Below are 12,674 nucleotides of genomic sequence, written 5' to 3' on the forward strand. Positions count from 1 at the left end.
GGGTGTGGGGGCTACCGCCAGACCCCCACCCCTTCTGCTTCTGTTTCTGGGTCTCCTCTGGCCTGGGCTTGTTCATTCTTCAACCTCGGGGGCCCCAGGGGATGAGTGGGCCTGGGCGGTTGGGGGACAGGAGGCTTCTGGGAAGTCAGGGGGAGTTTAAGGGACCCCAAGGGTGCTGGGGACAGGAGGCACCCCGGCCGCACCCCCTCTCTGGGGTCCTCATGGGGCGCCGAGGCCTGGAGGCGGCAGCTCCTTGTGGCTGTAATACTCCACCACCTGCTTGGGCACCTCAGCCAGCACGCACCTGGCCAGCGCCGTGGGGGGGGCCTGCGGGGGGGACACCTGCTCACAGGGCCTTCCTGGTCCTCGGCCCCCAGCCTCACCCTCCTGAGCCCTGCCTGCCGCCTGGTGTGGGAGCCGCTGAGGGGACCACAGTCAGGATTCACCTGGTGGCCAGGTGAGCCTCCGATAAGCAGGTAGACCCTGAAAGAGGAGGCTGTGGTGCCCGACACCTCAAGTGGCAGCTGATGGGCTCGGGGCACCTGCCCTGAGTGACATATATGGTCACGTGACCCCTCCCCTGGGTCAGTGGGCTCCAGCTCGCCAGCCACCGAGAGGAGAGAAGGTGGCCCAGGCAGACAGGCAGGCGAGACAGCCTCACGGCCCAGCCACTGCCCGCCCCCCGCCCCCCAGCCCCCGCTCCCCAGGGAGGCCGCCTGGTCCACCTGGCGGATTGTGTGTGAGCTCACGTGGACTCACGGCTACGCCCAGGGACCCCCTAGGTGTAGCTCTGACATTTTCGTAACAGACAGGTTTTCAGGTGATTGAAAGCGGTTCAGGTCCCACTCAGGGCGGGGAGAGGAGACAGGCTCGGGCTCCGTCCACGCGGCGCCTGCCTCTCCCGGCCCCGCCTGAGTGGGACCTGCCGCCGTCGCTGGGACGGGGGCGCCTCCGGGCCGGGCCCTGGACCCCCAGCCTGTCCTGACACTCACGTTCTTGAGCTCCCGGAAAGGCACGAACTGGACGATGTCCCGGAGCGCGGGCTCGCCCCGCGGGGAGCGCAGGACGCCGTCGTCCCCGTCCAGGACCTGCATGTCCGTGAAGTCGGCGTTGCCCACGCCCACGATGATGATGGACATGGGCAGGTGGGAGGCCCGCACGATGGCCTCCCGTGTGTCTGCCATGTCGGTCACCACGCCGTCCGTCAGGATCAGCAGGATGTAGTATCGCTGGGGACGCGGGAGATTGGTTGGTGGGCCTGGGGGCTTGACCCAGGGAGGCAGCCCCCCTGGAAGCCCCCCCAGATGGCCTGGGGGGGACTGCAGACACCCCTTGGCCGTGGTTTCAGGTTTTCTGGGGTGTTTTTGCTGAAGCACAATATGTACACGAGAACCAGTGAGTCCGAGCCTGTGCCCTGCACACACACAGTGCCCATGTCACCGGTCATCACCCCCAGTGCTGCCGGGGTGACCCCCTTGCAGATGGGGGGCTGAGGCAGTGGAGCCCCGACTTGAACCCAGGTCTGAGGCCAGAGAGCAGGGATCTGCAGATCCCGGTGGAGAGACCCCGAGACCCAAGGAACGGAATTCAGAGAGGGGCCCTCCTGGGGCGAGGGAACTTAGCAGCTAGCTGTGCATGGAGAATTTTGGGGGGCGGCCAGGAGGTGAGCCAGCTCTCAAACGGTCCAGAAAAGAGACAAGCCCGGCCAGCGTGGCTCAGCAGCTGAGCATTGACCTGTGAACCAGGAGGTCAGGGTTCCATTCCCCTCAGGGCACAGGCCCTGGTTGCGGGCTCCATCCCCAGTGGGGGGCGTGCAGGAGGCAGCCGGTCCATGGTTCTCTCTCATCATGGATGTTTCTCTCTCTCCCTTCCTCTCTGACATCAATAAATAATATATTTTTTTAAAAAAGAAGACGACCTTTGCACTGGCTTCCGCCCCGCCCCCCACGGCCGGTCCTTGTCTCCCCACAGCACCCACACCTCCTCACGCACCCGGTCCCCATGGTGCCGCTGCCCCCGGTACCTACAGAGGCCTCCCCGGTGCGCTCCTCGGCGGCAGCCACGCGGGCCACCTTGGAGATGATGGGCGCCACGTTGGTGGGGCCGTAGAGCTGGACTCGGGGCAGGCAGTTCCGGTAGGCCTCCACCACGCCCTGGATTCCTGCGGGGGAGGCGGTGAGTCCTGCCCTCGGCTGCCCTCCCCCCCCCCCGCCCCCCCGCCGCCCCCGCCGCCCCTCAGGCTCCTACCTTCACACTCGTCGTCCTCAGGGTTGAAGTTAATGGCAAAGTCATGGGACACCTGAGTGGACACAAAAGGGACCTGTCAGCCGCCTGCCCTCCCCGGGCCCCGAGGCCTCACCGACTGGGAGACAGACAGACAGACAGACAGGCCCTGGCATCACTCCAGCCCCTGGATCGAGCGGGACCCAAGTCCCCGATTTGCATTTGTAATTGTACCAGGGGAGCCCGGCCGGCGAGGTCAGTGGGTGAGCATCGACCTAGGAACCAGGAGGTCACAGTTCGATTCCCAGGCTCCACCCCCAGTGTGGGGCGTGCAGGAGGCAGCTGATCCGTGACTCTCTCTCATCACTGATGCTTCTGTCTCTCCCTCCCTCTCCCTTCCTCTCTGACATCAATAAAAATATATTAAAAAAAATACCAGCCCCGCCCCCCCCCCGCCCCCCCCCCCCCTCCCCGCATGGTTTTCTGCCTAAGCCAGTCGGACTGTTATTTGTAACTAGAAGATCCCAGGCTAAAGTCCCCCCTCTCCTGCCTCCAGAGGTCAAAGGTCAGCCCCTCTGGCTGGGAGGCCAGGGTCCCCGGTGCCCGAAGGAGGGGCAGTAGCCAGGGGTCCCAGGACCCAGCATGGCCAGGGTCCCTCTGCCAGGAGGGGCACAGAGGGAGACGCCCAGGGCCCGGCCCCAGGCTGTCCTACCTCAAACTTGGGGGGAATCCGGGCTCCAAACCCCAGAGCGGAGAACCTCTTGTCGCTGGAAGAGAGGGGGCCCGTCACACAGGGCTTCTGGTTCCCGGCGCGAGTGGGGCTCACAGAACTCTGTGCCACCCCTTCCCACCCCAGCCAGGCCCTGAGCCAACCTGGGGGAACGGGGCATGGTGCAGGCAGGTGGGGACAGAGCCACTGGGCCACCTCCTCCCACTGCTGCTCAGGCCTGGCACCTGCTGGGGAGGCACCGGCCCAGTGAAGGTTGGCTTCCTGCCCCCTGGACCCCCAGACAGGAGCTTGCCCCTCCATGGCCTCAGTTTACTGCTCTGCGAAGTGGACGCAGGCCCCGCCCGGGTGTCCGTGTGAAGGGTGAAGGGGACCCTGTGGTGAAGGCCAGCCCCACGTGGACACACGGTCTCTGACCCGCTCCACCTGGATCCGCAACGTGGAGCCAGCCACCCGGCTGTCACCGACCGTGGCCCGTGCACGCCTGGCCTGGGCGGCTGCTCTGATGGGTGGACACGTCGGTGATGCCCATCCCCTGGCCCAGGCCGGAGCTGGAGCTGGAGCCGGGGCCGGAGGACGCACCTGTCGTAGTCCTGGCAGACCTCGCCCACGGCCACCAGGGCCTGCAGGTACTCGTTGGGCTGGAAGGGGCTGATGTAGTGCAGGGAGCAGCTGTTCCGGGGGTCCCCATTGGAGGCTGTGAAGTCGATGGCCACCTGTGGGGACCCCACGGTGATCCCGGAGCCCCTTCCCTCCTGGCCTGGGATGGCTCCTGCACCCCTCATTTGACAGGTGCGGGAAACTGAGGCTCGGGGAGCCACTCAGCCAGGGGTATCTCAGAGCGGCTCCCGGGGCCTTGGGAGGGGCCCTATGGGGACACCGGTCGGTGCCTCCTGCACCCAGAGCCACCCCCTTGGCTGGACTCGTGGGCCAGGCAGTGGGAAGGGCTGGGCCAGGACCGGGCACCTCTCAGCTGCCACCCTCCCTACCACCCACCACCCTTTCCAGGAGCCAGCTCTGCCGCGGGCCCCATGCGTGGGATCAGTCACACCCTCAGGTGAGTCTGGTTCGTTCAGTGAAGCCATGGGGTGGAGACGGGGGGGAGGGGACTGGGCTCTCCAGGGCCACACCCGCCTGCTGTGACCCCTGTGTCCCTTTGAGTCAATGGCCCTGTGTCCTCTCCTCACGTATTTCATCTGTTCCTATTGGGGGTGAGTCCTGGCCATGTCCCCCCCGAGGTGCCCGGTTCCCCTGCACAGCGAGGGGACCCCAGGAAAAGGCCCAGAAAGAACTGAGCTCCCAGGACGGGGTCCCCAGACCCAGCAGGAGGGCCTGGCTGTCCCCATGTCCGTCCTGGGAGCTAGACCAACTCTGAGCCGCGTCCGGGTGGGGAGGGCCCCCGGGAGCTGCGGGCCTGGGTGCTGACTCCTGCCCGGTGGGTGCACCTGGCCGGCTGGGGGGAGGGGCCCTGGGGTCCTGTGGACGCACCGTGAAGTGGATCTGGCAGCCGCCCATGATGTAGTCCAGGAAGGAGTAGACCCTGGAGAACTTCCAGGCAGCGGGGTCAGCAGGGCCTGCCCAGGACACCCGCCCGCGGGAACCTGAGGCTGGGGCTGCGGGCGGGCGGGCAGGACGGTCCCCCCTCCCTCAGGCCCTCGGCTGCCTGAGTGCCCAGCACCTGCTCCTGTTTTCCTTCTGCCTCGCCCTCCCCTCCGCCCACCCACTTCCTCTCCCACCTATTGGGGAGCACCAGGCATCGCCAAGGCCCTGCGGGTCCATCAATAGTGGGGGGCTTCGGGGGTGGGGTGCCCTTGCCTGGCAGGTGGGCGGGGCTGCGGGCAGGGGCTGCGCTCACCTTCAGGTCGGCCAGAATGACCAGCCCCGAGTTCCTGTAATGGCGCTTCTTCTGCTTGTACTTGGCGTTCACGCATTCCCACTGGGCCTGGGCACAGGGACGGGCAGAGACCCCCCCCCAAGAGTGCCAGTGCCAACACCCACCTTGAGGGCTGGGGGCCTGAACGCCGAGCCCTGGCCAGGGTTTCCCAACTGTCCCTGCCCGTGCGCCCGGCAGGTGCAGCGAGTCCCTGTGGTCTTTCCTGGAGGAGCCGGGGTGCAGGGCCGCGCCCACCTGCGTCCTGGGGCTGCTGCTCCCAGCGGCCCCTTGAAGCCGGGTCAGGCCGGTTCCCGGAGCCTCACCTGGTCCTCGGCAAAGGCCGTCTGCATCTCGGCGAAGGTGGTGGCGAACTCTCCGATGAAGTCGTGTTTCCCGCGGGAGTCGTGGTCCCAGACCAGGCACTGCGGACCCGGGCCCCTCAGCACTTGCCCCGGGGCCCCCCTGGCGTCCACCCCCCCCGCCCCGCCCCCAGGACGTCTCCACCTTCAGCGGCCGGGTCTCCTCGCAGCTGCACAGGGAGTTCAGCGACACCTTGAAGGGCTCCCACACGGGGCTCAGGTTGTCCTTCACCACCTGGGGGCCGGGAGGGGGTGAGCCTCAGGCTGGAGAGGAGCCTGGGACCCCAGCCCACTGGGAAACACCTCCATCACCTCCGCCAGGTCCCTGGACCACCTGCTCCTCCTCCTGAACAGACTCTATTCTAGAAGCTGGAATAGCCCAGCCGGCGGCTCAGGGGGTGAGCACCGACCTATGACCCAGGAGGTCAGGGTTCGAATTCCCGTCAGGGCACAGGCCAGGGTGTGGGCTCGATCCCAGTGTGGGGCGTGCAAGAGGCAGCCGACCCATGATTCTCTCTCATCGTGGATGTTTCTCTCTCTCTCTCCCTCTCCCTTCCTCTCTGAAATCAATAACTTAAAAAAGCTGCAATTAATTTATCTAGAAAGAAAATGCCCCTCACCACGGTCACCTGCCGGGCCTGACAGCAGAACAGCCCCTACATTCTCTCACCGGCTCCACACCCACCCGCCAGGCCCCTCTTCACAGGGGATGGAGGGTGTTGGGGTTCGGGGGACGCAGGGAGTGACGGGTCAGCTGTCCTTTCACCCCCGTGCCTGCGGGACTGCAGGGGACGTGGGCGCGGCGGGCAGGCCGCGGGGCCAGGGCCCTCACCTCCGTCCGGTACACCAGCTGCTCGCTCTGGTCATCGTTGACCCGGTACAGCTCCAGGAAGGGGTCCGACTTGCTGAAGACGTCCTGGGGGGGGGGAGCAGGGTGTGGGCGCGGCCAGCCCAGCCCTCTCTGCCTCGTCCCCAGACCTCAGTCTCCTCAGCCTCTGAGGAGGGCACAGCCCGTCGGGGAGTGTGCCCGATGCCCGTGGCCTTCACTGCCCTCTGAGCAGCGGTTCCCAACCTTGTTTTGGCCACACCCACCTCAGCATCGCTAACATCCTGACCCCCCCAGACCCCCACCCCCCGATGGAATTCTTATACGAAAAGGGAACTCCTGGTCACTAACTCGGTCTAACGAAGCTTCCAAAGCACATGGCAGCCATGAAAGAGAGAAATCAAAGAACGAAAGGACAGTGGAAGTTCTGAGGAGGAAATCACTAAGAAATTGTTAAAAAATAACCATACGAAGCCATAGGAAAAAATAGCAAATAAAGTTTCAAAACATAATCGAGAACTGAGATGCGTAAACATGTCGCAACATATATTCATGGGCTGTCTAGGAGGCCCCTAGAACCATAAGGAATGCAAAACATTCACTGTGAATAAGTCATTCTCGGATTGCCCCCCTTAAAGATCAAACTGCCCCCTGAGGGCGTGTGCCCCACGCGGGAGCCACTGGGCTAGAGCCCTGCTGGCCCCCAGCAGCCTGGCTGTGACTCTGGCCTCCGCTGCACACCTCCAGCCAACGCCACCTGCTCCCGGGACTCCGGGGGCTGCTCAGGGGACCCCTGTGTCCATGAAGCCAGTCTGTCCTGGGCCTCAGCCGAGGGGCGGAGGCTGGGGTCCCCTCACCCCTGCAGCCCAGCCTCAGGTGGCCCCCCCACACTCACCTTGTCGTCCAGCTTCTGGGCCCGGAAGGAGAGCTCGACGTACCCGTTGTTGGTGGAGATGTCCTCAGCTACCACCTGCGGGCGAGGCCACAGCTGTGCTGGCTGGGCAGACGAGGTCGCCCCCCTTCCCGACTGACTGCGGCCGCTCAGAGGACTACCCAGTCCCCCACCCCGTCCGCAGTGCAGCCCTGGCCTCGGCCTCGCTCTCATCTTCCCCACAGGACCCTCAGAGCCAGGTGAGGGCGGAGTCACGGTGGCGAGGGCGGGCACAGGTCTGAAGGGCGGCGGGCAGGAAGGGGGCGGCCTCACCGTGATGGTGGACTTGCCCGCGTTCCGGCCGAACTTCAGCAGCAGCGGTCGGGTCACCTTCTTCTGGGCCACAATCTGGGGGTCAGGAAGGTCAGGGAGGGGTTGGCCCCTGCCCCCCGGGGACCCCGTCTCCCTGTCTCCTCACCCCGGTGGCCCAGCAGCCACCGCCCACGGCCCTCTCCCCGACACTCGGCCGCCTGATGCCTCTCTGTCCCTCTGTGGCCGCCACCTGCGCTGCCAGACGCCCTCGTTCCCCTCCTCACCCCCCCCCCCCAATCGCCCATGTATCAGAGGGGAAACTGAGGCTCAGAGAGGCTGCCCAGGGTCACGTGTTGCTGCGAGTTAGCCCTGGGCCTGTGCTGGCGGAGCGGGTGGTGCAGGGGCAGGAGTCAGACGGGAGCCGCAGCGGCTCTCCACCCTCCTGCCCCTGGGGTCTCGCGCCCGCCCGCCCCCTCCCCCCGCTTCCTCCTCCGCCCTGGCTGCCTCCCCCACCAGCGTATGGGCCCTGCCCTGGGCCAGTGAGGGGTACAGGGATGCCATATGCAGCCAGGCCGCCTGCTCACCAGGCAGCCTCAGGCGGCTGGGTGTCCTCAGCTGGTAAGTGATGGCCTCCCCCCACGGCTGGGAGGACCAGCGACTTCCTGCGGGGGTGTGTGTGGGGGGACCCCACCCTTCACTGGCCGAAGACCCGGGGGTCCTCAGCTACGCCACGGGAGGGTGGCACTGACACTCCTGGCGCTGACCTGACCCGCCCCACGCCGGCTCTGGTCTGGCCCGAGCTGGGCGACCGTGGCAAAGAGAGAGAGTCCAGGCAGGAGCCGGGATCTCCCCACTCGCCCCTCAGGGTGCCTGGCTGGCAGCGGCCAAGCCCTCGGGAACATTCTGAGCAGAGAGAAGCCAGGCCCAGGTGGGAATGTGAGGTGGGGGCCTCATGCGGGCCCCCCGACTCTCCCATGGTGGGCTTCCCTCCGGGCCTCCTGCCAGGGACAAGGGCAGCTGTGGCCATAGCGCTTCCTGCACGCGGCCCTGGGCGGGGCCTGAGGCGGGGGGGGGGGGGCGGGGGGGGGGGGGGGGGGGGTGGGGTTTGCTCTAAGTGCCCTGTTTCCTGGGAGGAGGTTGAGGCAGAGCTAGGGACGCCCTCAAGGTCGCCATCGCCTCCCGCCGCCGCCTCCTCCACCACGGACTGCCACGCCCCCGATGGCAGGGCGTCTGAGGGAGTCAGGCAGGAGGTTCTCAGTGGGCGTGTCTGTTGTCTGAAGTTTATGTGAACATCCAGACGTGCGTGTCCATGGATCTGCACCCATGTGTGTGCACGCGTGTGCCTGTGCCTGCGCACGTACACACATTTGGGGTGTCTGTACATATATGTGTGTTTGTGCATACATGCGTCCCCATGTGCATGTATGCAAACACATGCATGTATACAAGTGCTTTGGCATACCTGCCTGAGCGCATGTTTGTACACGCATGTTTACATGTGCATGTGTGTGCGTGCGTGTGTGTGCTGTCCTCTTCCGTGCTAGTGATGGCAGGTGGGAGGCATGCTGCCCTGATGCTTTTCCCCGGGACCATGTCCTTCCTAATTCTCAGTCCTCTCATCTGTGAAATGGGTGACAGAGGGTGTGCCCTAGACCAGCTCCGGCCCAGGCAGCGAGGGGATGAGTCACACAGACATCACGTCGTGTAAAAGACTCAGGACACAAATGGGAACATCCCCTGTGGTTCATGGACGCGAGGCTCTAGAGCAGCCTGCGGAGGAGGGGGGCCTGCGTGATCTGGGGTGCTCGGTGCACACAGCTGCCTGACTCATCCGTCTCAGACCTTAAGGTCTCCATGTCCCACTGCATGTAAATCAGCCTCAGGAAAACAGAAGTGCCCCTCAGGGCGCCGGGGGCATTCCATGCGGGACAGCCTGGCGTGAGCCCTTGTTAACACTGACGGTGGAGGGGAGGGGACACTGTCCCCCTTGCGGGTGGGGCTGGGTGAGGAGCCCGCTGGGCCGGCCTCGGCCGCAGGGAGGGATGGGGAGAGCCCGTGGGCCGAGTGGAAAGGCTCCCTCGTGCCATGGAGGTGAAAGAGCAGCTGCAGGACAGACTACTATGCACTTTGCTTTAAAACTACACAGAAAAAATCGCACGCCTGTTTCCTCCTGTGAGCTTCGTCTCTGGTCGGATGTAAGGACCTGGGGACAGGCAGGAGGGAGACGGGCCCGCAGCCCTTCTATGCTCTTGGAGTGCTGAGCCCCACGAAGGTATGACCCAGTTTAGAGGGACATGTGTTTAAGGATGACCCCTCAGGAGTTTGTAGAGGAGCCGTGGAGATGGCAGAGCCAGGATGCTCGTCCAGAGGGACCCGGTGGTGCCCGTGCCCACGCCCATGCCACCCTGGGCATCGCGCCGGCTCTCAGGACAGCCCAGGAGCCACCCTGCCCTCCTGGGTCTCTCCTGCCCTGTCCCCCCCGCGGGGACGGGCGCCCACCTGCCCCAGGGTGCACTCCATGCCCCCCAGGAAGTCGTCGTCCTGGCAGCTGAGGCTGCCGGGCCCGTGACTGTCGTAGACCTCGAACCGCAGCTTCTGCGCCTCCTCGAAGTAGTAGTCAAGTGTGAAGACCTTGGAGAACGTGGGGTGCAGGCAGCTCCGGACCACCTCTGTCCTGTCCACCTGCAGCAGCGGGAGCAGCCCGTGGGGGGGGGGGAGAGGGGGGCTTCCACCAGGCCCGCCCCGGGCCCAGTCCCGTCCCCGGCCCTCAGGCGCCCTCTCCTGGGGACACCCCCACCAACCTGTGCCCACCCATCAGGACCCAGCTCACCAGGACCCTCGGCACCTCCCCCCTGAAATGAAGGTGACCCCTGGCCAACATGGCAGCCCCGTCTCTGCACCTCCTCATCTCGTGCCCGCTTGGCCTGCTCTATCCCCATATCACGATGGGGAAACTGAGGCTCAGCTCTCTGAGTTAGGGACGGAGCCCCGGAACCTGGGCTGGCACACCCAAAGCAGAGACCTCTCCCCAGCACCAGCTGGGCAGGCAGGGGGCTCGGGCGGGGGGCACAGAGGCCGGGGTCCAGCTCTCTCCTCCATCCAACGCGCCCCCACCCCCAGCACAATCTCCTGTCAGGAGGTTTCTGTGCGGCCCTTCGGGGTCCCACAGGCTCCTGCACCCAAATGAGCGTCTGCATTAGGCAGCGCCCCAGCCAAGCCACAAAGGCTAATGGGGCGGGGGGGCAGGGAGGCTGGGGCACAGGACTCCTCCCCGCACCCCCTCTCCAGCGCCCCTACTGCCAGGCAGACCCTGGGCTGAGCCGCCTTTCAGCCCTTCACCCCTGAGGTGGGTGACCTCGGGGTTCCTCAGCGGGGGGGAGGGGGGAGGGGGAATAGGGGTGTGACTGCACAAGGTCAGAGCTCGCCCCTCAGCAGCGGGGTCCCCTCCAAGGCCCCCACCGAGGCTCCCGCAGCCAACACCAGTCCCCCCCCCCAGCACCTCTGCTCTCCCCCTTTGAGGTGAGATGGGGACCTAGAAGGCGCGTTGTACAGCTCGGACGGAGCGCCCAGGGCTGCCACTCGCCTGAAGGGAGGGCCGAGCCAGGGGTGACAGGGTGCCTGGCGTGGGAACCACCCTCAGGACGGAGAGTCCAGGGGAGAACCCCGTGTCGTGGAGACGGAAATGCCCCAGAGCCAGGTCTGCGGGGCGCATGAAGGCGGCCCAGCGACCCCTCCCCCCGTGCCCCCGGCTGCACTGGCGGGTCACCCCGGAGGCGCTCCAGGGTGGAGGCGACGGGCTGGGGCCCCTCTCCAGGGACGTCCCGGTCTCGGGGTCCAGTCCCGGCCGGAGCCGCGCCCCCTCCCTGCCCGGACCTGTGGCGGCGCCTCTGCCAGAGGAAGACCTGGCACCGAAGCGAAGCTCCTGGCTGCCCAGCGCAGAGGACCCGCAACCCCAGCCCAACTCCTGCTCCCACTCGCCACCCGCGCCCTCAAGACCCCGCGGGACCCCACTCAGCGCCCCCTCTCTGTCCTGGAGCTCAGCCGGCCACTGCCGCATCCAGTCCAGCCCCGCCAGGCTCCCTCGGCTCCTGGTGCCCACTCTCTAGCTCTGGTAACCCCGACCCCGTGCACCCCACCAAACCCCGTGCACCCCACCCCGAGCCCGTGCGCCCCACCAAACCCCATGGACCCCACCCCGACCCTGTGCACCCCAGCAAACCCCATGCACCCTACCAAACCCATGCACCCCACCCTGACCCTGTGTACCCCACCAAACCCGTGCACCCCACCAAACCCCATGCACCTCACTCCAACCCAGTGCAACCCACCCCGACCCCGTGCACCTCACCCTGACCCTGTGCACCCCACCCTGACCCCGTGCACCTCACCCCCACCCCGTGCACCCCAACTCCCGGACGCCCCGCCCTGCGCCCTGCCAGCGTCTCCAGCCCCTGGGTCTCTGCGCCCCCAGCCCCGCCGCCTACCTGCACCCACTGGCCCTGCGCCTGCAGCAGCAGCACCACGCTGGGGTCCGACTTGGTGAGCGGGTCGCGGTCCAGCAGGTGCCGGCAGCTCAGCCGCAGCTCCACCTTCGAGGCGCAGGGCGCCGGCACCACTCGGGGGGCCACCGCCGCCCCGCGCGCCCAGCCTGCGCTCATGCTCCCGGCGCCGGGACCCCGCCAGTCAGCGCCGCGGGCTGCAGATGGCCCTGCCCGGCGGGCACACGCGGTTCCGCGGCGGCCACCACCGGGGACTGAGGCGGGCGGGGCGGCGGCCGGAGGCACGGGCAGTGGAGGGGCGGGGTTTGGCGGGTGTGTGATGGGGGGACTGGGGAGGGGACAGCAGCGGGGAGCCTGGGCCGGCAGCAGCTGGAAAAGGCGTGGCCCCGGAGAGGGTGCCCGCGCAGGCTGGGCTGGGACCGCCCAGGGCACGGGGCGCCCTCCTGGACTGTGGCCGGTGCCCGGGGCCGGGGTCCCCCAGGCAGGAAGCGATGGCGCCGCGGAGCCGGTTTAGCGCCGAGTCCCTGCGCCTACCCCGAGCTCTCGCCCATCTCCGGTCCCAGGTACTGGGCGCCGCCGCCTCACTCAACCTTCAGTGGGCGCTGCTGGGCGCCGGGCGCGGCTGGGCTGGGGCTGGTGGCGGACGAGCTGGCGTCCACTTTGGTGGGACTTGCCCCTCCCCGTCCTGGGGGTGCCAGGCTGAGGGTCAGAGACTGACCAGGTGTGTGTGGGGCCTTCCACACCCTCCCCCAGAGCCAGCCGAGGCAGCAGGTCGGGTCCATGGGAGAGGCTCCACCTGCCCCATCTTCACCCCCCACCACCGGTCCTGGCAGGCGAGGGGCTGTGGGCAGAGGCCAAAGCCACCTCCCCGCACACTCTGCCCATTTTTGCCTAAAAGTGGGCACAGACCGGCCCACAGCCACGGCGGGAAGAGGGTCCAGGTCAGGGGTCCAGCCTTGTTCTGACACCGCCCCGCCTCAGCCT

At 66.9% G+C, this 12,674-nt stretch overlaps 1 protein-coding gene across 1 annotated transcript; it reads right to left on the reverse strand.

The window, feature by feature from the left end:
- Positions 1–213: 213 nt before the first annotated feature.
- CPNE7 (copine 7) lies at positions 214–11,992 on the reverse strand. Its single transcript, XM_036303530.1, has 15 exons — positions 11,676–11,992; positions 9,691–9,873; positions 7,213–7,287; positions 6,904–6,978; positions 6,015–6,098; positions 5,328–5,417; positions 5,147–5,245; positions 4,806–4,892; positions 4,439–4,498; positions 3,533–3,666; positions 2,936–2,990; positions 2,248–2,299; positions 2,028–2,161; positions 993–1,229; positions 214–327 (listed from the first exon to the last, which is right to left on the reverse strand). Exons 1-15 carry the CDS (start codon positions 11,847–11,849, stop codon positions 220–222), a joined length of 1,647 nt encoding a protein of 548 aa, XP_036159423.1. The 5' UTR covers positions 11,850–11,992; the 3' UTR covers positions 214–219.
- Between the last annotated feature and the right edge of the window lie 682 nt (positions 11,993–12,674).

This window comes from Myotis myotis, unplaced genomic scaffold, assembly GCF_014108235.1.
Source record: "Myotis myotis isolate mMyoMyo1 unplaced genomic scaffold, mMyoMyo1.p scaffold_m19_p_37, whole genome shotgun sequence".
Classification (NCBI taxonomy): Eukaryota; Metazoa; Chordata; class Mammalia; order Chiroptera; family Vespertilionidae; genus Myotis; species Myotis myotis.